The sequence below is a fragment of the Aulonocara stuartgranti genome (assembly GCF_965226115.1).
Source record: "Aulonocara stuartgranti genome assembly, chromosome: 9".
Classification (NCBI taxonomy): domain Eukaryota; kingdom Metazoa; phylum Chordata; class Actinopteri; order Cichliformes; family Cichlidae; genus Aulonocara; species Aulonocara stuartgranti.
Window position 1 is genome coordinate 14,352,541 of NC_138960.1, and position 23,854 is coordinate 14,376,394.

Below are 23,854 nucleotides of genomic sequence, written 5' to 3' on the forward strand. Positions count from 1 at the left end.
GAGTAACAATACTCTTACTAATTAGCTCCCTTTCACACCTTTGGGGATATTTATTTTTGTGCTTGCAGCGCTGTGAGCCAGAACAGCGAGAGAAAAATCTGCAACAGCGACGAGCCGAATGCTTAAGTGAATCCCAGCAGCTGCACATGTGCTACGCTGATTTAGAGGATATCTTTGCTCTGGATTTATATTTATACTTTTTCATTTCCATATGATTCTTCTTGCATCTAAACAAAGATGATTCAATTTGATAAATTTTGAAGGCTCTTCGTGCTCGGGTGTAAATGAGACGTAATATTTGCTCTTGGTTTGTTTCTCCTGTACTGAACCTTGCAGTACAACAGAAACCTAAAAACATTATTTGTAGTTGTTATTCTTAGTTGTTCTGCTGCCTAAATACCACAGGGTGTAATTATGAAGTTATTGAGCTGCACATACTTTACGACCTGCTTAAGTTCGAGGTCACAGCGTCTGTAGAGCAGCTGGAACATAATGAAGTCTACAAGGTTAAAGTTTTATCTTCACTTGTTGTTCTCTCTGCTGCTTGGTTTGATGGATCTGAGAGCTTTTGTTTTTATTACTGTTATTATAATTATCATTAATATTTTACTCTTTAAAAGCTTTAAAATAGTGTTTGTGTTTGAAAAAATTGATTTAAGAATAGGACAGAAACATCTGTCCTTCTGAAAATCGCCCAAAGGCACGGAGACAAACTCAAAGGATGCAACGTGTATCTTTCTCTTCCTTCATGTCAGCACCATCATCGATTATTTATATAAAATGCATATAGCAACAGTAACACTTTAGTTTGGATTTCATGATTTCTGTAACTGGAAAATATTTTGTTTAAAGACAGAAGTGAGTGCGTAGTTGCAACATTAAAGTGAAATATTAATTAATGAGCATTAAGTATATTTGTTGCTTAAGCGTTTGCACTATAACTTAAGTAGGATTATAACTTTTAAGCAAGGAAAGATTTCAGATATTTAGTTCACTGTTTCAGTCATTTTATATGAAATGAAAAAATTTACGTTGGTCAAATATGATCCTCTAAATCAAATAAGTTTGAAAAATACTTTTTTAAATTTCCTTTTTGAAAATAAATGATGTATTTTTAAATGTCGCAACAAATTTTCACAAAAAGTAACTAATAATTAAAACCAGTTAAACAAAATAAAACAATTTAAAAATAAAATTTTTGAATCATGCTTAACCAAATGCCAGGATGGAGAGCTGAACCTAAAGTATACGTAGAAAGATTTCAACATTTGAGCAGATTGTCCAGTGTTTAATGTTTTTATCACATATAAATGTCACAGTAGTGGGTCCTGGCCCAATGCTTTGTGTTTTTCGTTTAATATTCTTTGACTATGGTTTTTCTTGGTTTTTGTTATTCTTATTTATCAGGCTCTCAGTAATCTTAGTTCTCCCTGCCTCAGTGTTCTTCTTAGCCTGTGTTTAGTTTCTGTTCCCGTGTCCCACGTTTCATCATTTCATGTCGAGTCACCCCTGTCTCTATGTTCCCTGTTTCTCCCCAGTCAGCCCCGCCTCCCTCGGGCACTCATGTGTGATATAGAGTAATAAACCTGACTACATTTGCTACACTCTCTTTATTACCTGTTACTTTAAAATTCATACACTAATTATGTCTGCCCACCTCTCTAATGTGAAGGTCAACATCCCAGTGACATAAGAATAATCCCAAAGGGGCAAGGGGAGCGGTTAATTTAGCATATTTAGCATTAAGGGTACAGCAAGGATATACTTTTACTTATTGTGCCAGGGGTGTGGTCTCTGGCCTGCTGCAGTGGAGGCTGGTGGCGGGACGTTGGACGGCACAGGTGAGGGTGATGGAACTCATGACTCTCCCCTTTATAGTGACTGAGGAGACTGGCGTGGGGGAAGCGTGTAGTGGAGGAAGCCGAGGAGAGAGCTGGTTTCTGGCTACAAAGACGGCGTCAAACCAGAAAAGATTGCTTGTGGTCAAATAATGTGTCAATCACCTCTGAATCAAACTCTGTGTGGGTCAGTTCATTTCACAGTATTGTTTAGTATATCTTCACTTGTCTCACTCTCCTTCTGTTCTGTCCATCAGGACGATCCTCAGCGCTTACACAGATCCTCCATCGATGTTTTGGATCCAATCAGTGATCAGTTCTACGAGGAGGCCTGGATGGTCACCAGCGCTCGCTACAACTCCATCACCAGAAGGTGAGTGTACTCCTTTGTATTCAGATGAACTTTCTTTTTTAAAATACATTTTCATATATGAGCTTTCTATTATTTCATGGGCAATTTAATCAATATTAAAATTACAAGCATATCAACAAAGGTAAAGCTGATTTTTTTTCCACTTTCTGTCACACAGTCATGGAGGAATACAATAAATACATAATCAATCATAGATCCTGAACAATGAGATTAAAAGAAAGTCTGTGGCTCTAAAAACTAAACAGTATAAAGACATGCTCCAAGCTGCTTTTTCTCTCCTACTCCTCTAGGTTTTCCACTGTCGGCCATCCAGCGACGTTGGAGGGCTACCTGACCAATGCTGGCCTACGCAAAGAGGTCCCAGCTCGGGCTCGGAGGAGCTGAAGAAGATCCTTGCCTTCCTCGTCAGTTTCCTCTTCAGTTCATGTCCCAACAAAACCTGCTTTCACCTATTAGCTCCAAAGAGGCTATAGTGCCCGTGGAGGTCTGGACCTGAGGCCTGTGCTCATCACGTGGAAGGTGAATAGAAAACACTCTGACACCATTCTGGAGGTCTGACGGGGCTCTGACCAAAACACAGATGAAATAAAACTTGTGGCTGGAGTTTTTAAAATCTCTTTTTCACCTCATAGATTAATGCTCATGATTGCATGTTAGAAAGACAGCATCTGCCCAAGGTGAAACTCTCAGGAGACATTTACTCTTAAACTGTTATCTGGTTAAGACTACTTGAGGAGATCTTAGTAGCGAGTATGTGGATTTAGTCTCTTCACCAACAGCAGACAGACCCATGCCAAGAAAGCAGACATGTTCACAGAGAAAGCAGAGAGCAGAGATTGGAAAAAGCTAAAAAGAAAACGCTGCAGCTTTAGACGACTATCTGCCTGTAAGGCTGAAAAATTCCAGTTACGCTCTATTTTGGAAAAGGTCCCAGTTTTGGTAACCTGGATTTTTATTTCCCCTCTTCTGCTACAGATGTTGACTGTGACCTCAGAGGCCAACTGGACCACAAAGCTGCAACAGGATTGAGGGAGAGGAGTCTTCATCCAGCTTCAAAGAAAACATCTAGGTAAAGTGATGTGGATCAGTGGATAAAAGTCTCCACTTTCAAAGGAGATACTCTGAGAGAGAGAGAGACTATCTGAGCCATTTTAGCCTCAAATTATGGCCTGGCCTGTAAATGGCCTGTATTTATATAGCGCTTTACTAGTCCCCAAGGACCCCAAAGCGCTTTACATATCCAGTCATCCACCCATTCACACACACATTCGCACACTGGTGATGGCAGCTACATTGTAGCCACAGCCACCCTGGGGCGCACTGACAAAGGCGAGGCTGCCGGACACTGGCGCCACCGGGCCCTCTGACCACCACCAGTAGGCAACAGGTGAAGTGTCTTGCCCAAGGACACAACAACCGAGACTGTCCAAGGCGGGGCTCGAACCGGCAACCTTCCGATTACAAGGCGAACTCCTAACTCTTTATAGTACTTTATAGTTTACACTTTTAAAGGACAAAAATTAACTTTAAAATTAAAATGTTGACTGTGACCTCAGAGGCCAACTGGACCACAAAGCTGCAACAGGATTGAGGGAGAGGAGTCTTCATCCAGCTTCAAAGAAAACATCTAGGTAAAGTGATGTGGATCAGTGGATAAAAGTCTCCACTTTCAAAGGAGATACTCTGAGAGAGAGAGAGACTATCTGAGCCATTTTAGCCCAAATTATAGTACTTTATAGTACAGCAACACTTTTAAAGGACAAAAATTAACATAAACTTTGACTGTAATACAAACAAAGTATTGCATGTGTTTTTTAAAACTGTTCCTCAGATGGGCAGGATATCACTATTAGACTGTCCCACCAGCCAACTTCAACAAAAGAACACAGCAGCATTCAGTGATCAGCACAGATGAGCTTGTTCCTCTAACACTCAGCATCTGATCCCTGTTGGTCTGTGTGCTTCTGCTTTTGGTCAGTTAGAAACCCTGCAGTAACCTCACCCAACACTGTGTCTTCTTGTTCGCCTCAACGTTGAAGTGTCAAATGTCAAACATCTGGAAAGGAATCCACACCAGTGTACTGTGATGCTTCACCAACATGTGGCTGACGCTGGTCCTGCCTTTCATGCTGACATCACCAGAGAGCCCCGCCTACCTCAGGACCTCCCCTGTCATGTATTGATCAGGATGATTATGAAGATGACCGAGTGCAAATAAGACTGTAAAAATCCGCGACCAGAATGTTTAGATGCGTTCTAATTATTCATGAATATCATGAGTGTTTGTGTGTTTTGTCTTTTCTTTCCTGACGTTTGTTACTAACAAAGACAGTTTACGCTCTGTATGTGTTTTCATCCTTACCAGCCACACTCTTTTTTTTTTTTTTCTTTTTTTTTGTCTGTTTGGTTCTTTTGCCATCAGAATTATTGTCTAAAGGCAAGGAAAGATGCCTAACGGATTTACTTTACCAAATTGACCATCCCAGCCTTGCCGTAATGGTCTATTTGATTCACCTTTTATTGTTTATTTTATTTATTTTTTTATGTTCACTTGCTAGATACGGGACAGACTTGAATGAGGAAAAGAAAAGGGAGAAAGGAGGAGGGAAAAATAACAGCAGAGAAGAGGGACGGGGATAAAGGGCAACAAAACAAAAACCAAGTAAATAAGCAGACAAAAAAATACATATATCAATCACCTGGATCAGCTGTTGAGAAAGAAAAAAGAAAACAAGCAGAAGAAAATGAGAGCAATACAATAAACATGCTTTTGAAGCATTCATGTCATTGGATGTTTGAGCTGATAAATGGTAGATCTGAAATCTCTAGATTATTGCAAAGTGCTTGTTCTACATCTATCCAAGGATCATCTAAGAGGGTGTGTTTTAGCCATCCTGAGATAAACTGAAGCCTGTTGGCTAAGAAGTAGTGCTGAAAGTTAGGTAGTTCTAATCCTCCTTTATCCTTGGTCTTTTGTAGTGTTTTTAAGCTTATACATAGGGATTTATTTTTCCAAAGGAATTTGGACATACATGAATCTAGAGATCTGAACCAATCTTGTGGTGGTTTAGTTGGGATCATTTAGAATAAATACTTTATTTTTGGTAAGACAATTTTAAAGTTCAGTATTTCAAAGCAGGAGCTATGAACAGTCATCATGTTGGCATTAGAATTATTATTATTATTAATCATTATTAATAATGCTTTTACTCATGTATAACTTTTATTAGTATACATGAATTTTATCAGTAGTAAAAAATAATGAATAATTCATGTCTAACTTTCATTGTGTTTTGTATATTAATTATATTTAAATAGAGATGTTGACCATAACTGTACAGTAGCATACTAAAACAAGCATCAATGTAACATACATTAATGGTCCAAGCTGTCATAAATGGGGAGCCTGATCTTTTATTATGAAAATATGACGAGTATTTTTCTTGTCAGTTGGGAAGAAGTTGGTCTTTTTTTCCCCTTCTTTGCTTCTTTTTGCTCAGTTTGTCTTTTCCTTTTCTTTTATAATTGAAACTCTGATCAAACCTACTCATGTTCACAGCATGTAAAAGCAACTGACAGTCCATGGCATTGTTGTTTGTAGATGTGCAGTGTAGTGGGAGCATAAATCAAAATGAAATAAAACAGTAACATTTATGTAATAAAACATTTTAATGAAAATGATTAGACCCTTTATAAACTTTAAAGGGATCTGAAAACAAGGCTAGCAAGGTTCTCCAAGAGTTTCTCCATGGGTAGAGCTTCTAGCTCTTCCAGCACATCGGTGGCCGTGCAGGCTGCCAGTTTCTTGGTTGCTCTTTTTACCCCACTGGTTGTGAGTGTCTAAATACCCCCACTAGCTCGCTTTGGCTGCAGTTAACTTGGGAGGAAGGGGTGGGTGTCCCATGGCTAGATGAAAAACAATTATCTGGGATACATAATATAATAACATGCATATATCTCTATCAATTAAATCTGGCATGAGGTCTGATATTTTTAATTCACTTATTTCTCTCATAAATATTGGATCTAAATTGCAAATGTGTTACAGTTATACTGTTACTGTGTGACAAAGTGGATGAGTTGCAATGGTCTCCATTTGTCCCATATGTGTTTACTTTTTTTTCACATTATACTGTTTCTATTTATTTGCTATGATTTGCTATTCGTTAAGTAACATTTCTTCACACACTATCCCAGGTTTGTGTGTGTAAGCGTTCAGTTGCCGGTAGTGATGGCCCGCTTGAAGCTGACGCTCCGGTGCGTGTGTCACAAAAATCGACACACTGCTTCAGAAGCACTGTGTTGAAGCTTGATTCGTTTGGCCAGAGTCACGTGATCAGTGACGTCCGAAGCTTCATTTAGAACCTAACCTCTTCGGTGTCTGATTCCCTGGTTTATAAGGAAGTGAATCATTTGCGGGATTTGTGGAGTGTTTTGATGGTGACAGATAGCGAACCACTGATATTTCTACTGAGAGATTTGGAGCCAGTGAGGAATAGAGGAGGTTCTGTTGTGTGGGAGTATTTTGAGTTGATTTTGGTCGATCGGGTGGGTTTTCCAGCTTTGTGTTCTGGCTGTTTGCTTTTGTTTTGTGCGTGTTTATTTTATCTGAAAACGGGAAAAACTTAAAATGTCAAAAATCTGATTTTCATAATATAAATATCATTAAATAACTTTAGAAAAACTTCCATTTGACTCTTTACATTTAATGTTATAAAAATATATATCTTTTTTTTAAATTAATCTTAAAATGTTAGTCTGCAAAATGTGCAGCAATTTAATTAATTTATTCTCTTTAGCTGATAGTTGGTGGGGCCCAGGTAGACTGTATAACTGCATCTCTACCAGTTTCTCTGCACTCCAGCCTCCTCTGTGCCACGTAATGGGATTTTCCTTAATGCAGGAGAAATTATCTCCACAAAAAGGAACAAGTTTGGCCATCGCACACTAGAACAAATTCTCTTCTTAAATAAAAATGAAAAAGGGCTACTTTAAATGAATCATGTTTTTAATTTGCAAGTTCATAAGCATTTTCCTTTTCCAGTTCACAATCAATTCTACCCCCAGGTCAAAAATATGTATAGGAAAATGTCCCTAATATAATATTATTTATAAATATGCCTGTCCGGCGATTAATTGCATAAGTACAAGGAGGCTGGACCTCACAGCAGAAGCATACTCCATAATGTGTTGTACATTATTATATGTACATTATATGTAGCGTGGTACTTTTCAATTATTGTATTTACCAACATCAAGAAGTCACAAGCAAAGAAAGACCAAACCACGGTGCATACTTAAACAAGGAAAGTTTACTGGTCAAAATTATGTATTAAAGAAATAAACAACATTTTTTTCACCCTCAAAAATACATGTTTAAAGCAACACAGTGGTGGTCCAATATCAGACAAAATTCCACTCTGTAGAGTGAGTGGGCAGTCATAATGAAGCAGTTGGTTTTATTTTGTGGATTCAAGCTGCTCTTCATATTTTTGGCCACCAGATGTCACCAGAGAGGACTGTGTTGAAAAGCTTCGAGTAATGAACCGTTTTTCAATACAAGCTTCAATGCTTCAGAAAGCTTCATTTGGCCATCACTAGTTGCCGGCAAATCAAACATTCTGCAAATTAAGCTAAATACTCAGTTACATGTTTCTTTACATTTTATTATGTTACAGATTAAGTCATTTGTTCGTACTTACTTTGTTTGTCTTTTCAGTCTTCATAAGGGTCAGGGGTCCGTTCTTCGTACCTCGCTAAGTAAGTTAGCTGGATTTGATTGTTGACGATTCCGCGTGATCTTGGATCATTCGGTTCTCCGAAGCTCATCCGGGACTTGCTGTCATAGCAACAGATCCGTAAGCGTAAACCTGCTCGGGAGCAGGCTTACTTTATGTAAACAGGATTAGATCGCGGCCACTCAGGTATGTCCGCTTCATTTATACGAAAGCAACAGCGATATTTTACCACTGTTTTTCCATAAATAAATGTTATCAATGTAACTAAAGATAATGCAGTACTTGATTCTTTTATTGATTTCATACAGATACATACAGGTCATTTCCTAAAAAAAGGGAAATGTACCATTAATCATTCTATTTCATGTATTGGATTATTCCAGATGTAATTCATATTTTAGAGTAGTAATAGTAAATTACTTCATGTAAGCAAGATGAGAGACCACGGCTATAAAAGCGAAGGTGGATTTGGGAAGTCTGTCGCAGCCATGTCCTGTCCGTTTGTACGCGAGCCACCCATTGCGGAAGGTGCAAGATTGATAAGGAGAGTTTTCAGAATTCAGCGTATATTGCGGGATACACAGGATCCTTTAGCTACAGTGGGGCAAAAAAGTATTTAGTCAGCCACCGATTGTGCAAGTTCCCCCACCTAAAATGATGACAGAGGTCAGTAATTTGCACCAGAGGTACACTTCAACTGTGAGAGACAGAATGTGAAAAAAAAATCCATGAATCCACATGGTAGGATTTGTAAAGAACTTATTCGTAAATCAGGGTGGAAAATAAGTATTTGATCTCCTCCATAGATGTACACTCTAAAGTAGATAGTAGTAAACTCCTCCGATTTTTTGTTGACAAGATTAAAGAAATCAATGCTGAAATCTCCCCAAAGCTTTCTTGTTCTCCGAGTCAGGCACTCCCTTTGTACTCCTGGTCAACTTTTACAACTGCAAAATATATATTGAGATAGCAGCCCTGGTGGACAAAATGAAGCCACCTACAAGCCCCTAAGACATTGTCCCCACTAAGCTCTTCATCAATGCTTTTGACACCATTGATCCTTGGGTTGGGAACCTTTTTACTGTTTCTCTTCAGACTGGGGTGTTCCCCAGCTTTTTTAAACATGCCATTGTGGAACCAAGGCTCAAAAAACCCAACCTGGATCCAACACTACTTTAAAATTCAATCTCCAAACTCCCATTCATGTCAAAACTCCTTGAGTAGCTGTCCACCTCACAGCATACTTGGAGAAATATAACTTCAATGACCGTTTTCAATGTGGGTGCCATAAATTGCATTCCACTGAGACAGCACTACTGAAAGTTACTAATGATATTATGATGTCAGCAAACTCCGGAGAATACACAGTCCTAGTCTTGCTAGACCTTACCTCAGCCTTTGATACAGTCAACCATACCATCCTGATAAACAGACAGAGACCTGGTTGGGATGTCTGCTCTGTTCTACACTGGTTTTCTTTTGATATATCTGAAAGGAGTTTTAGTGTGTCTGCAAACCAGATCACGTCGGAATCTATAGAGTTGTTGTGTGGAGTTTCTCAGGGCTCTGTACTGGGACCTATTCTGTTTTTAATATACAATTTTCCTTTAAGCCAGATAATACAGCAGTTTCCTGAAGTATCTTATCATCTTTTTGCTGACAATATTCAGCTATATTATTCTTTTAAGCCTGCTGAAGCTCATAAGCTCTCCAATCTGATTGACTGTTTAACCAACATTAAACAATGGTTGAACAATAATTGCTTACAAATAAACCCGGCAGAAACTTTGATTATTGCACCAGACAGTGCCTGATATTAAACGGCGACTGGGTGAATTAGGTTCCTCACAGAAACATAACCTTAGAAACCTGGGTGTTATTTTCGATGAAGCTTTTTCTTTGGAGGCACATTTAAATCAGATAGTAAGAACCTGCTTTTTTCACTTGAGGAACATTTCTAAACTTAGATCCATCGTGTCAACAAGTGAACTCGAGATGATAATACATGCTTTTGTCTCTACAAGACTTGACTACTGTAACAGCCTGTTTACTTGTCTAAACAAGAAAGGGCTAGCTCGTCTACAGGTTGTTCAAAACTAACAGCGAGGCTACTGACCCACTCGAACAAGGGAGCTCATATGACCCGTTTTAAAGTCGGTGCACTGGCTACTAATCAGATTTAGGTTCCATTTTAAAATTCTACTTTTAACTTTTACATTACAGGAACTTTTCTCTTTGTGTCCAATATCAACACTGTGACTCCTCAGAGTGTAAACTTTACTTCAGCAAAACCAAAAACTGAGTTGTAGAAGTCGTCACACCAAATGTCTTAAGATAACAAGAAAAAATACATTTTCAGTACACGGCCTGAATTTCTTCCTCAATTTCTTCTTCTTCCGTCAGCTTATGTTGAGATTATTTCAGTTTGTAAATGATCAGATTACATAATTGTAATTTACATAATTAAACTAAAGGGTAAAATGGCTCCAGTGTGTGTGCTTGCTGTTTACCTCTGTCAATTTTCTTACTGCTTGTTCTGTTTCTGATGTTTCTTGTCACTGAAATCAACTCAAAACTGGGGAACACCAAAAACCTTTAGATCTTCAGTTTTTTGCCATCAGCTTTCAGAGCTCTAATCAGAAGAAACAAACAGGGTATCCTCTGCTCCTGGCTGGTGTTCCTGATTACTTGCTACATAAAGTGCCACCACCTGCTCCGACACACCGCCACAGACACCGGGGTAAACGTGCCGGTCGGCTGGTGAAGTTTAAAGCTTGACTTCTCTTTTCTTCAGCGGCCGCTCCAGCTGGTTATGGTCCTTTCCGCCACATCCCAAGACGTCTCCTGGATCCTGTTATCTCCTGTCTGGTTACTGTTGTAGGCTTAGGTGTCCATAACCCTGCTCACCACTGTTTTTTGCATTGTGGGAGTCATGGAATAAACTTTTTGTATTTGGTCCCATTAACTTGGGCTTCACCGACAACTTCTACCCAGGCTCCAGCTCCAATGAAGATGGCTCTAACAAATGTGTGGTCCTTAGCAAATAAAGCTTCATTATAAATTATTTTTCCTCCAATGGATTGGATCTCCTTTTTGTGACTGAGACACAGATGAGAGTTGGTGAGTCTAGCATTATTTCTGGACTGTTACCCTCTGACGGCTCATTTCGTAATGCTCCAAGGATATCGGGTAGAGGAGAAGGAATATTGACTGTGTTTAAAAATAACTTTCACTGCAAACAACTCCATGTACCTGTTTAAACAAGTAACAATATTCACTAAATAAGCACTAATAATATATTAATTTTGTAACACACTGAAAACAGTTCATCTAACTGTGACTGTAAACATGTTTCCATTTGTCACTTCAGTTTTTACTCTGAAATACAGGAAATGACATCATGGCTCAAGTCTTTATCATTAAAATCTTTCTTTATTTAACATTTGAATTTTTTATTTAACATTTCCAAGATTCAATAACATAAAGAACCCGAACAAGAAGACATTTGTGTATCAAAATACATTAAAACAAATACTTTATAATAGGAAACAGAGTTTTCAACGAACTGATGAAAAGAAAGCTAACCACTCGACATGAACACTACAGTAGGACAGTTTTGAAAGCTTAAAATGGAACTAGGGGAAGAGTTTGATTCACAGCTGCCTCATCAGATTTTTACAGGAGATTCTATCTGAACTCTGTGGAGCCTGATCTCAAGCTTTTTGAGTCTGACACTGAAACCAGAGGATCTTTCTGTCTCTTCAGATTCACTGTGATCCAGTGATGGGAGTGATTTCAGCCCTGAGTGATCACGCTGATGTTTGCACAGAGCAGACAATGAGGTGAATGTTTGGGCACATTGGTAACAGTGAAACAGTTTATTAGTAACGTGGGATCGTTTGTGTTCGGAGTAGGAAGTGAGATTCCTGAAGCTCTTGTCACACTGGTCACAGCTGTAGTTTCCTTCCATGTGTGTACGTTCATGCTTGTTACAATGACCTGATTGTGAGAAGCTTTTGTCACAGTGTCTGCACTTGTATGGTTTCTCTCCTATGTGGACTCGTTTGTGTCTTTTAAGCTCCCTTGCAGTGGTGAAGGATGACCCACACTGATCACAGAGGTGCTTTTTGACCCCACTGTGAATCAGTTCATGTTTTTTTAACTCACTTGGTGTGGTGAAGCTTCTCCCACATTCTTTGCAGTATTTCAGTTTGTCTCCAGTGTGTCTATGTTGATGTGTTTTTAGGTCAGCTTTCCAGCTGAAAGTTTTTCCACAAAGGTCACAATGAAAGTCTTTCCCACCACCACAGTGATGACAGGGTTGAGAACTGGATCCATCTGTGTCGCTCTGCTTCTAAACAAAGACACAAAGACAGTGTAAGTCAGTCCTTCAACATTTTTATCCTGAACGTCGCCTGAAATAAAGAGCATCTCTGCAGATGTCCAATTACATTTTACTGTTTCAGTTAACACACTCAGTTTACTGGGCTGCAATAACTACAATACTACCACCATAATACTACAGTAATACTAAAATCATAACTGACATGAAAATCTGAATAATCACTCAGAGCTGCTTTTCCATGCAGTAGAATTGCTAACATGCTAACACAGTTTAATGAGCAGAGTTGTTCCAAACAGTCAGGCTAAAATGACAAGACAACAATATAAATACATACCTCACAGTAACTGCACTTGTAGAGTGTCTTTCTGGTGTGGATCTGTTGGTGTCCTCTCAGGTAATGTGGAGATTTAAAAGTCTTCTCACACAGGTCACATTGATAAGGTCTCTCCTCAGTGTGGGTAAACATGTGTTGTTGTAACTGTGTGCGAGTTATAAACTGTTTGCCACACTGTTCACAGCAGTACACATCATGTCTGGTGTGAATGCGTAGGTGTATATTTCGGCTTCCTCTCTGGCTGAAAGTTTTTCCACAGATGTCACAGCTGTACGCCTTAATTCCAGAGTGGGTCACTAGATGATTCTGTAAGTTGCCACTGTGAGTAAAAGCTCTGCCACACTGATCACAGCTGTACGCTTTAACTCCACTGTGGATGAGTTGGTGCTGTTTTAGGGATTCCTTCCAGGAAAAAGACTTTCCACACAGGTCACAGCTGAACGGTCTCTCTCCAGTGTGGATGACTTGATGCCGTTTTAGTTCAGCCTTCCCAGTAAACTCCTTCCCACACTCGTCACAGCTGTACGCCTTAATTCCGGAGTGGGTAACTAGATGATTCTGTAAACTGCTTCCTTGAGTAAAAGCTCTGCCACACTGATCACAGCTGTACGCTTTAACTCCACTGTGGATGAGTTCGTGTTTTTTTAGGTGACCCTTCAAGTAAAAAGACTTTCCACACAAGTCACAGCTGAACGGTCTCTCTCCAGTGTGGATGACCTGATGCCGTTTTAGTGAAGCCTTCAGAGTAAACTCCTTCCCACACTCGTCACAGCTGTATGCCTTAATTCCAGAGTGGGTAACTAGATGATTCTGTAAGTTGCTACTGTGAGTAAAAGCTCTGCCACACTGATCACAGCTGTACGCTTTAACTCCACTGTGGATGAGTTGGTGTTGTTTTAGGGAATCCTTCAAGGAAAAAGACTTTTCACACAAGTCACAGCTGAACGGTCTCTCTCCAGTGTGGATGAACTGATGACGTTTTAGTTTATAAATCCCAGTAAAATGCTTCCCACACTCGTCACAGGTGTATGTTTTCTCTCTCTTTCTTGGTTGAGGTTTGTCGGCCTCCTGAGAGCGCTGACTTCTCGCTCCATGTTGGTCCTGCAGTGACAGAGATACAAACAGAGGCAGTGAGTGAAATGCAGTCGTGGAACAAACTCAACCTTCAAACTCCATTAACACTAGTTTTAAACCTGAAGGTGGAGTGTGGCACCAAACACCTTAAAGGTCTCTTATCCCCACCTGCTGGTAGTTCTAACACATTACATCCAACCTGCTGTTAAAAATAATTCATGACCATTTAAAAACACTAAAATCATGCCCATCCCGCCTGATTGTACACACACACACACACACACACACACACACACACACACACACAAACAAACATATATTATTTTCATAATTTATATCAGATTGTTGTTTCCTATTACATATTTCTATCATTTTTTTTATAGATTTATACATAGGATTTATTATCAGTGAATAATAAATCCTATGTTTGTTTATTTGTTTATTCAAAAGGAACCCCATTAGCTTCCACAACAAATGTTGCTCGTCTTCCGTCAAATACGATCACATAAAATATTACACAATAAAGTGGATTCAAAATATCCAGATAATTTTCCATCCACAGTGGGGTTTCACAATTAAAATATAAGCAATCAATAATAATAATAATAATAATAATAATAATAATAACAATAATAACAACAACGAGGCACATTACACAAATTTCAAAAACAAACCATCTCTTACAATATTTACAACAACTAAAAGTTCTGTAAATCAGCTTTTAAATGTTCATTGAAGTTTTGAATAGTTGCTAATTCTCTAATTTTATAAGGCAATTTATTCCACTTAAAAGTTGCTCTAAATATAACAGTTTTACAAAAAGTTACTTTTAACTCGAGGATTTACTAAATTGCAGTTTGTTGAAAACTGTGTAATATGATTATGTATTTCATCTGGATACTGCAGCTGAGCAGAAAAAAAAGTGGTGTGTTTAACAGAATTGCTTTCTTTATAACTACAAGTATTAAATCCCAGTTCTTTGTTTTCCCTACGGCAAAGAAAGACACGGCTCAAAGTGGTCAAAGCTCAAAAGATGATCTTTATTTTTCATTGACCTGAACACACGAACACATAAGCTCAGGTCTGAAGCACAAACAGGAAGCCTAGTTATTTATATACTTCCTCTAGACGTCACACACACTTTAAGTTTAAATCAAAGACTGTGCTTAGATTCACTTTCTGGCTGCAGCTCCTATTTTCTGCAAAAGCATGTAGTTTCCTGTCAGTACTTTTTGGCACAGACTGTACTGTGACAAAGTGGAGGAGCAGTTGCAATGCTCTCCATTTGTCCCATATGTGTTTACCTTTTTTTGCACATTGTACACATTATTCTGTTTCTATGTATTTGCTATGATTCGCTATTTGTCAAGTAACATCGCTGCACTCACTATCCCGGGTTTGTTTGTGTAAGCGTTTTGTTGCCGGCAAATCAAACATTCTGCAAATTAAGGCAAATATTCAGTTACATGTTACTTTATATTTTATTATGTTACAGATTAAGTCATTAAGTTCATACTTTGTTTGTCTTTTCAGTCTTCATGAGGGTCAGGTGTGGGGAAACACCCGCCTAGCATTTCCTCATTTTAAAGTCCTGATGATGTCACATATGACATCAGCAGGTCAAACCAAGTGGAGGGGTTTCTTTTTCCATAGAAATGCTTCCTTTTGTTGGTGTTAAGGTTTAAAGGGATTTGGGGGGGGGGGTTTGTTTTGTTTTTTACTCTGGCACACAGTTTTGCCTCTTTTGCTTATTTTAATGTGTGATTAGTGCACGATCAGGTTGCCTTTCATGTAGGGCTGGGCTATATCATACCATTCACAGTAATACCAGTATAATGTTGGGCAACGATAAGAAATTCAAATATTACGATAGAATATGGGTAAAACACGCTTGCGCAGTGCCTTTGTTTTCATACGCACATGGAGGAAAAAGCATGGCGGCGACGGAGAATGAGAAGGGTGAAAGCGGATCGTTGAATGAAACAGATGAACCAGAATTGGTTTGTAAAAATGCTTCAACTTCAGTGGTGTGGAACTGGTTTAGCTTTCGTCCGTCAGATACACAACAAAGCACTAGCATGCTAGCAGGCCATCGCTATTACCGTGTTTTTTGGAAAATACGGCACACTTAAAATCAATCCTTTCATTTTTCTGAAAATCGACGGTGCCCCTTATAATCCTGTGTGTCTTATGTAGGAATTGTTGTTTACCAAACTGTTGTTGGAAGAAGTTGCTGTTGGAGGCAGTTTTGGTACCATTCTTTATTCATGGCTGTGTTTTTGGGCAAAATTGTGAGTGAGCCCACTCCCTTGGATGAGAAGCAACCCCACACATGAATGGTCTCAGGATGCTTTGCTGTTGGCATGACACAGGACTGATGGTAGCGCTCACCTTTTCTTCTCCAGACAAGACTTTTTCCAGATGCCCCAAACAATCGGAAACAGGCTTCATCCGAGAATATGACTTTGCCCCAGTCCTCAGCAGTCCATTCACCATACTTTCTGTGGAAGATCAATCTGTCCCTGATGGGGATTTTTTGGAGAGAAGTTGCTTCTTTGCTGCCCTCTTGACACCAGGCCGTCTTCCAAAAGTCTTCGCCTCACTGTGCGTGCAGATGCGCTCACACCTGCCTGCTGCCATTCCTGAGCACGCTCTGCACTGGTGACACTCTGATCCCGCAGCTGAATCGTGTTTAGGAGACGATCCTGGTGCTCGCTGGACTTTCTTGGATGTGCTGAAGCCTTCTTATCAAGAATTGAACCTCTTTCCTTGAAGTTCTTGATGATCCTATAAATTGTTGATTTAGATGCAATCTTAGTAGCCACAATATTCTTGCCTGTGAAGCCATTTTTATGCAACGCAATGATGGCTGCACGCGTTTCTTTGCAGGTCACCATGGTTTACAATGGAAGAACAATGATTTCAAGCACCACCCTCCTTTTAACATGTCAGGTCTGCCATTCTAACCCAATCAGCCTGACATAGGCTGTATCCCAATTCAGGGTCTGCAGCCTTAAAGGCCACATTTTAAGGCCGATTGCGTCACAGCGACAGCGAGGCTGTCCCAATTCAAAGGCTGCTCGAAATGCAGCCACAAATGTGTCCTTCATTTCCCTGAATTTTAAGGATGTGGCAGTGTAAACTTCATGGCCCAACATATCCCAGACTTCATAGCGCGGCGGTGGGTGTGGATAATTTTGCCAAAAAAAAAAAAAAAAAAAAAGCTGAAGCGGAGCAGCCAAAGACTAAACTTTTAAAAGTGAGTACTGAATATTATTTCACTTATTTATGTGCAAATGTTTAATAATGAAGAACATTAAAGCATTACTGTTGGCCACATGTCGGCAAAGTTATGTGACATTAGTGATGTTTGTACTGACTTGGTTTTAAAGCCTTTACTTTAAAATATTCACTGTTCAATAGTCGACCTTAATCTTACAGAGAATGTGATGATTTTGTGGATAATTAAAGTCAGTCATATATCCACAAACACAACAAGCTGAAAGTCAGTGATGCTGCTCGGTTTGCAGTCCTGAATATCACGGCACAAGCAGGATTCACTGCACTGTTAATGTTAGCTATGTTATATTGCTGCCTCTGTTCGGTGGTGTCGAGCCAAACGCACTTTAACGTGTGTTTGAACGAGCTGACGGTTCACTCGTTAAGCTGAAAGAAAGATGCTTTAATCACAGGAGTCACACATGTGTCCACTGTACCATCTGGGAACTCTTCTTGTGTAGCACTCGTAATAACACAAACACTAAATCCTCCTGTTTGTAGCAGTGTGTACACCTGAGACTGTCACCTGTCTGTCTGTCCTGCACTCTCTCTCTCTCTCTTTCTCTCTGATTGTGGAATAAAAGTATGAACATGTATTTATAAGTTACACTTGTGTTTGAATCCTGCAGCTTATCACACATTTGATTTCCATGTGTGACGACTGCAAGTGTCCAGAGTGAGGACAGACTGAGGGACCCACTGCTGCACATCATCTGTGAGGCTTTGCACCCCTGATGATCCACCAGGACAAACTCAGCAGTGTGTGAGGAAGAGGAGGAGGAAGAGCCAGCAACAGCTGACAGATGGAGAGAATAGACAGACTGTTCCCTGTTTGTGAAGGACTGCTAGGAAAGTTTAAAATAACTAACTGTCTGTTCTGAATCAGTCTTATTAGGTAATGTTCAAATAATTGTATCATTCCAGTGTTTTCAGTGTGGGAGAAAGTACTCAGGGCCTTCAAGTTACACACTATGAAAGGCAGCAACAAGTTTAATGTTCAGAAACCTAAAGTCTGTATCAGCAGCAGAATGGAGCTAAAAATAAATGTTTGTTTCAGTTCTATGAAGCTTTGAGTATTTTGGATTAGTAGCACTGCTGTGTTTGTTGCATCATATTGCTGTAATTGTTTATATGCTTTATATGTTCTGAGGTAAGTTGATCTATAGTGTTACATCATATTCTATAAGGATGTTATGTGTTTGTATACTTTCTGCCCAGTTTGACCCATTTAACAGAAGTCAGCCTGTTTAAGGCTCTGATATCTATTCTGTGTGACTTAAAGCAGTTATGACATGGTCTGATTTTCTCACCCAATAAAGGAATATTTCATATCAGTCTACTCTTCATTCTATCAGACACAGTTATCACAGCTCGTACATTTGCTTTTTACACATATATGTAAGCATTGAGCCAAATTTAGTAATGCCAACAAATTGAACAAACAATATTTGTCTCTTGTATATGATACATCTATATAGACACTGTCAAAGAAACTTTTCTTTGAGTGAAGTGATTAATATAATAACTATAATATTGGCAATATTATAGTTCCATCACCAAAGTGAGTCGACTTTAGTCTCATGAACAACATTAGCTAATTGTTATTTACTAGCTAATCATAAAATGACTGTTCAGTACAGAAATGAAGCCCAACAATCATGTTTTACAGTCCTGTGGTCTCAGCCTCAGATACTTATTAAATCACACAGAGCTCATGTAGAAACAAATGAACAAAGTATGTTCTCCTTCATTTCTGTCAAACAAAGCTGTATGAAACGTTTCCAGCTGTTAGTATCATGGTTGCTAGGCAACCTGGGCAGCGCGATCGAGGCTTCCAGCCTCAGCGGTCTTTGAGTACGCGGCCCTTGAGGACCGTTGAGGCTGCGTACTTTAAAGCTGCAGAACCTGAATTGGAATACAGCCATGATGATCTCCAGCCTTGTGCTAGTCAATATTCTCTCAACATTATTTATGCAATTCTCAAAACTTTTGGCCACGACTGTATAACCTCTTTTTAAGTTTCTGGATATTATACATGGTTATGTTTAGGATGTCAGCCAATTTCCACTGGAAATGCCTTTTGGTTAAACTGTCAGCAAGCAATTTGCATTTGCACTGTTAAATTTTTATATAACTTTAATGCACATAAAAAAACAGCTGCTTGTATAACTGAAAATACATTGATGGGTTTTTTAATAAAGTTGTGGAGTTGTAAAGTATTTTGTCTAGTGTCAATTATATCGTCAGTTATATTGTTATCGCACATTTTCAAATGTATATCGTGATAAATATTTTTGGTCATATCGCCCTGCTCTGTCTGTCACCTTCTGTGTTGAGCTCATTGTTTTCTCTGTAGTGGCTGAGCTGAGTCCAAGTAGCTGAAAATGTTCCTCTGCTGCTCCGTCAGACTCTTCTCCTCCTGCTGATCAGCTAGGACACAAAACAGATCTTTGTTAGGCTCCACACTGCACTGAAGAGTCAAAGTGTCTCATATATTCATCTGACAAGTAAAAGAACACATTTGTTTCCCGATGTGGGCAACTTATTGGAAACAAACACAAAAGGTTTGAACACTGATACCTGGCATTGCTGGCATTGAAAGATGCAATGCCAGCAATGAGGATTGTCAAGACTAAAACAATCATTAAGCAAAGACAACAGGGATCATTTGTTCCTGTTTATTTAGCATTCACAACATTTGTAGTTGCCTTCTGTACAGGGGAAGTCCACGCACACTGTGTGGTACCGCCATCCGCAGAAGGTGCATTCAATCTATGTAAGAAAAACTAGATTGTCTGAGACTGAAATGATATTAACAAAAGGAGTGGTGATTTGTAAAACTTCAAGTGTATGATAAGGTGAAAACAAATACACAATTGCATGTCATGTAGTTGAAGGGTTTTTTTTTTTTCTTCTTTTGGAAGACCGGAAAACACTGAAAGTTACAAATGTATTGTGCTTGAAACGAATTCAAAATAGGTGATAAAGCCAGCTGCACATGTGTGTCACAAGGAAATTACATTACATTATAAATATTCCTAACTTAGCCATGGCAGCCATGTTGATGTATTACCTATATTGGCTGAAAATGTTCATTTCTAGAGAAAAGACACAGGCAGACTATGCTTACAGGATGTGATGTTACATGTTATTGTGTGATGTTATTGAAATCATCATGAATAACGGGAGTGATGATTTCTATAACTTTGTGTATATAATTTGGCATTTCTCACTGATGTAGGCCAAAAATAAATACATAATAAAATGTAATTTATTTTAAAGGTTTATTTGCAAGACACAAAAACAGACAAAATAGAAAATTCCACATGTATTGTGAAACTTTAAACACACACACTAGGGCTGCCACAAACGATTATTTTGATAGTCGACTAGTCACCGATTATTTTTGCGATTAGTCGACTAATCAGATCATCATCCATTGGACGTAAAACGAACAGCTTATTGCACCAGCAGCATCTGCTCTTATATAACTATCATTAGCTTACAGCTTTAAGTGTTTAAGGTTGGTGCTAACTAAAAATAAAGACAAGATGATATTTTATTAAATTTTAATGAAATTTGCAGATTGTTTCGGTGAAGTTTAATAAACTCCTTGCTATCTAAAATATAACAGGACACCAGAGTAAATTCTCGAGCATCTCACACTTCTGATAATCAGCTGTCTGCTTGACGTTTATTCAGCTGTGTAAACTATAACTTTAATCTCAGCCAAACCGATTTACTCAGGAACAAATAAAATACTGAAAAAAAAAGCCAAACAATAACATTTTTAAGTTATCTATGTGACTTATATATCATGTTTAACCTGAGTAGCGAAAGACGGCGGTGGGTTTGAAAGCAATTTGCCGGGAGTCCGGTGTTCTCACGCGCTCTGGTGAGCCTAGCCCCCGGCTAACTATCAAGCTAGTGGGTAACAGACGTCTCCGAAAACGTCGGAGCGATTTTGAAAATATGTGGTGTCTTGATAAACTGAGCAGATATTTGAGGTTGGCACAGCTACATTCTCGCCTGAAAATATGTTAAACGTTTATTTTGTGACCCAGAAAGAATAATAAGAGTAATATTAAAACTAACTAGCTACCGCCATTGTTGGAAACTGAGCTGGGCTGCGCTATGAATTCTGGGACACAGCTTCTTCTTCTTCTTCGGGATTTAACGGCAGCTGGCATCCTTGTACATGCAGTGCTGCCATCTTCTGTTTCAGTCAATAAACCCCATTCTGATTCTGATTCTGATTCAGTCCGTTATTACACTCTTAAATCCTACTACTTATTCCTGCGTCTTTTGGGATCTTACAAAGCTTTAATTATCCAATGGCACATCTGCTTACCTGCATCTTTTGCTCGTTACTCCTCCTCTTCATTTCTATTTTTTCTAAACTGAGCACCTGATGGCTTTGAACTTTTCTTGTCCATCTTCCATTGGTTTTAATTTTGCACTCCAGTATGAACACAAATCCCCCAACTCGATGATCACCACAAATAACCTAATAGACCTACAGCTTAGTTCACAGATTCCCTTTGTCTAAGGTTTATTTCTGGGATTTCACACAACCCAGTATTCAGATCGTGAATACATAATGGTCTTGGATTTACAACATTATGAATGAAATGTGCTCTATTTGGAAGCAGCATGTCCCCCTCCCCTTTCCAGGGGTTGTGTGTGAGACTTTAAAATCATCAAACTGTAAATTAATAATTTTTAATTGCTATTGATCCCTTTACCCCTGGTCCCAAAATGAATATTTATTTTCTTACTCTTCTTATATTTATGGTTTGTTTACTTGCACTGCGTAACTGGAGCCTCGTTATCTCGTCTCTCTATATACTGGACGTTTTTGAACATTTTGTTGTTCAAGAGGAACAAGACTAACGGAGTGTGTTTTAGGTAACCTCACAAATGTCACAGATGACACATTTGGTGCACATCTGTTCAACCAACTCCAGTTAACAGCCCACGTGTGTACACACACACGCACACAGAGACAGAGACAGAGAGAGAGAGAGAGAGAGAGAGAGAGAGAGAGCCCTTTTGAATGATGGCAAGTATGAGTATGTGGTGTTAAATAGGCCTATACTACTGCGCTTTGATGTCGCTCGTAAGGGTGAAACTCATTGTGAAACGTTTGAGAACCACTGCTACAGAACAATGGAAATTTCCGTTATATGGTAACGCCCTCAACTCACGTGCGTGCGCGCGTGTGATGCAAGTATGTGTAGAGTGATCAGCGCGTGATCAGTGGTGAGAAAAACAACTCACGAAACTTGACCTTTCTTTACTCGTGGCTCACTTGCACTTCTAATCTATTCTTTTGCACACACGCACACACAGCCAGCTGTGGTTTCGTGTTTTGCTACACTCTGGAGAGCCTCGCCTTTAACGGTCTCCTCTCACAGAGAGCAACAGAAAACTTAAAAAAACTCGAGATTGACTGAACTCAGTTCAAAGTTACCTTGACACTTACCTTTAGATGTGAGAGGTAGCGATGGTCCGCTTGAAGCTGACGCTCCGGTGCGTGTGTGAAAAAGATCAACATACTGCTTCAGAAGCACCGTGTCGAGGCTTGATTCGTTTGGCCAGAGTCACGTGATTAGTGACGTCTGAAGATTTAGAATGTACTTTTTTAAAAATTGAACTTTATTGAAACACAATGAGTATACAACATACAAACAGATGAAGCAAGCAAGCAAGCAAGCAATTTATATAGCGCTTTCAGATCAGCCACGAGCTGAACACAAAGTGCTGTACACTTGACATGCCAAACATGATACATTGAGCATGTTAAAAAAAATGAGAAAAATAGTAATAATAATATAAGATAAGTAATATATATATAAACACATTTAAAACAATAAAATCAGCACATTAGATTAAATGGTAAATGGTAAATGGCCTGCATTTGTATAGCGCTTTACTCAGTCCCTAAGGACCCCAAAGCGCTTTACACTACATTCAGTCATTCACCCATTCACACACACATTCACACACTGGTGACGGCAAGCTATATTGTAGCCACAGCTGCCCTGGGGCGCACTGACAGAGGCGAGGCTGCCGGACACTGGCGCCACCGGGCCCTCTAAAACAATAAAATCAGGGTCAGACTGTGTCATAAGCCAAAGAATAAAAATGAGTTTTAAGACGTGTTTTAAAAGATGAAGTTTACAAAAGAACAGAACATGAACATACAAATCAGGGGTAAAAAAATTTTTTTTATATGAGTACGCGAAAAAATCAACATATATAAATATTGTTCTGAGAGCCTTTTTGTTGGTTGAGTCTGAAATTGATTGTATGTACAATTCCATATCCTTATGAAAAATACAGAAATATGGTGTTTTATTAATAAACTTACATTTATGGATAAAAAATTTAGCTAAAATTATTAACAAATTTTTTTATAAAAAACATTTATCATTCTTCCTGGAGAACTTAAAGATACAGAATAAAGCATTTTCCCATCATTAAGAAAACTCCCTTAAAATATGGACAATAACAAAACTGCTAAATTCCTTCCAGAATCTCTGTGTAGAAGAACAGTACCAAAAAAGATGTGCTACAGTTTCTGGATGATCCCCACAGAAAGTGCAATTAGTATTTATGTCTCTTTTAAATGTTACCATATAGTGACTGGCTGGGTAACATTTATGAAGAGTGTTATATGAGATTTCCTTCACCTTTTTTGCAATTAGATATTTATGAGCTCATCCAGACTGTCTTCCAGGTGATATGTGGAACATGTTGGTTCCAGTAAGATATTATATATATGGGAGAGACACGATATCTTCTTGGAATAAACTACGTATTCTCTTATTGCTGTTACCAAGTTCCTGTGAAAAGCAGATTTTCCCACTG

The 23,854-nt window shown here is 38.9% G+C and overlaps 2 protein-coding genes and 1 long non-coding RNA gene across 7 annotated transcripts in view; 2 read left to right on the forward strand and 1 right to left on the reverse strand.

The window, feature by feature from the left end:
• The window catches only part of LOC309714060 (uncharacterized protein), a 94,336-nt gene that overhangs the window by 6,233 nt on the left and 64,249 nt on the right, over positions 1–23,854 (forward strand). The window lies entirely within an intron of this gene.
• LOC309714865 lies at positions 2,610–3,831 on the forward strand. Its single transcript, XR_014279062.1, has 3 exons — positions 2,610–2,730; positions 3,187–3,280; positions 3,768–3,831. It is a non-coding gene; the product is annotated as an uncharacterized lncRNA (long non-coding RNA).
• Positions 11,362–22,583, reverse strand: LOC309714054 (uncharacterized protein). Of its 4 annotated transcripts, XM_082546130.1 has the most exons (4): positions 22,467–22,548; positions 19,306–19,411; positions 12,629–13,729; positions 11,362–12,303 (listed from the first exon to the last, which is right to left on the reverse strand). In XM_082546130.1, the coding sequence occupies exons 2-4, from the start codon at positions 19,321–19,323 to the stop codon at positions 11,617–11,619; spliced, it is 1,806 nt and encodes a 601-aa protein (XP_082402256.1). In that variant the 5' UTR covers positions 19,324–19,411; positions 22,467–22,548; the 3' UTR covers positions 11,362–11,616. The 4 variants fall into 4 exon arrangements, with proteins under 4 accessions (XP_082402256.1, XP_082402255.1, XP_082402254.1 ...); XM_082546129.1 differs by lacking the exon at positions 19,306–19,411 and having other exon boundaries at positions 22,467–22,583; XM_082546128.1 differs by lacking the exons at positions 19,306–19,411; positions 22,467–22,548 and adding an exon at positions 16,094–17,431 and having other exon boundaries at positions 11,362–12,300.

Excerpts from the sequence above, each read along its gene's own strand:
- LOC309714054 (XM_082546127.1), bottom strand. The coding sequence starts at position 16,198 with ATGGTGAATGGACTGCTGAGGACTGGGGCAAAGTCATATTCTCGGATG. Across the intron at positions 13,730-16,093 it reads TCTTGTCTGGAGAAGAAAAG|GACCAACATGGAGCGAGAAG; the intron begins GTGAGCGCTACC and ends CTGTCACTGCAG. Across the intron at positions 12,304-12,628 it reads ACAAGTGCAGTTACTGTGAG|AAGCAGAGCGACACAGATGG; the intron begins GTATGTATTTAT and ends GTCTTTGTTTAG.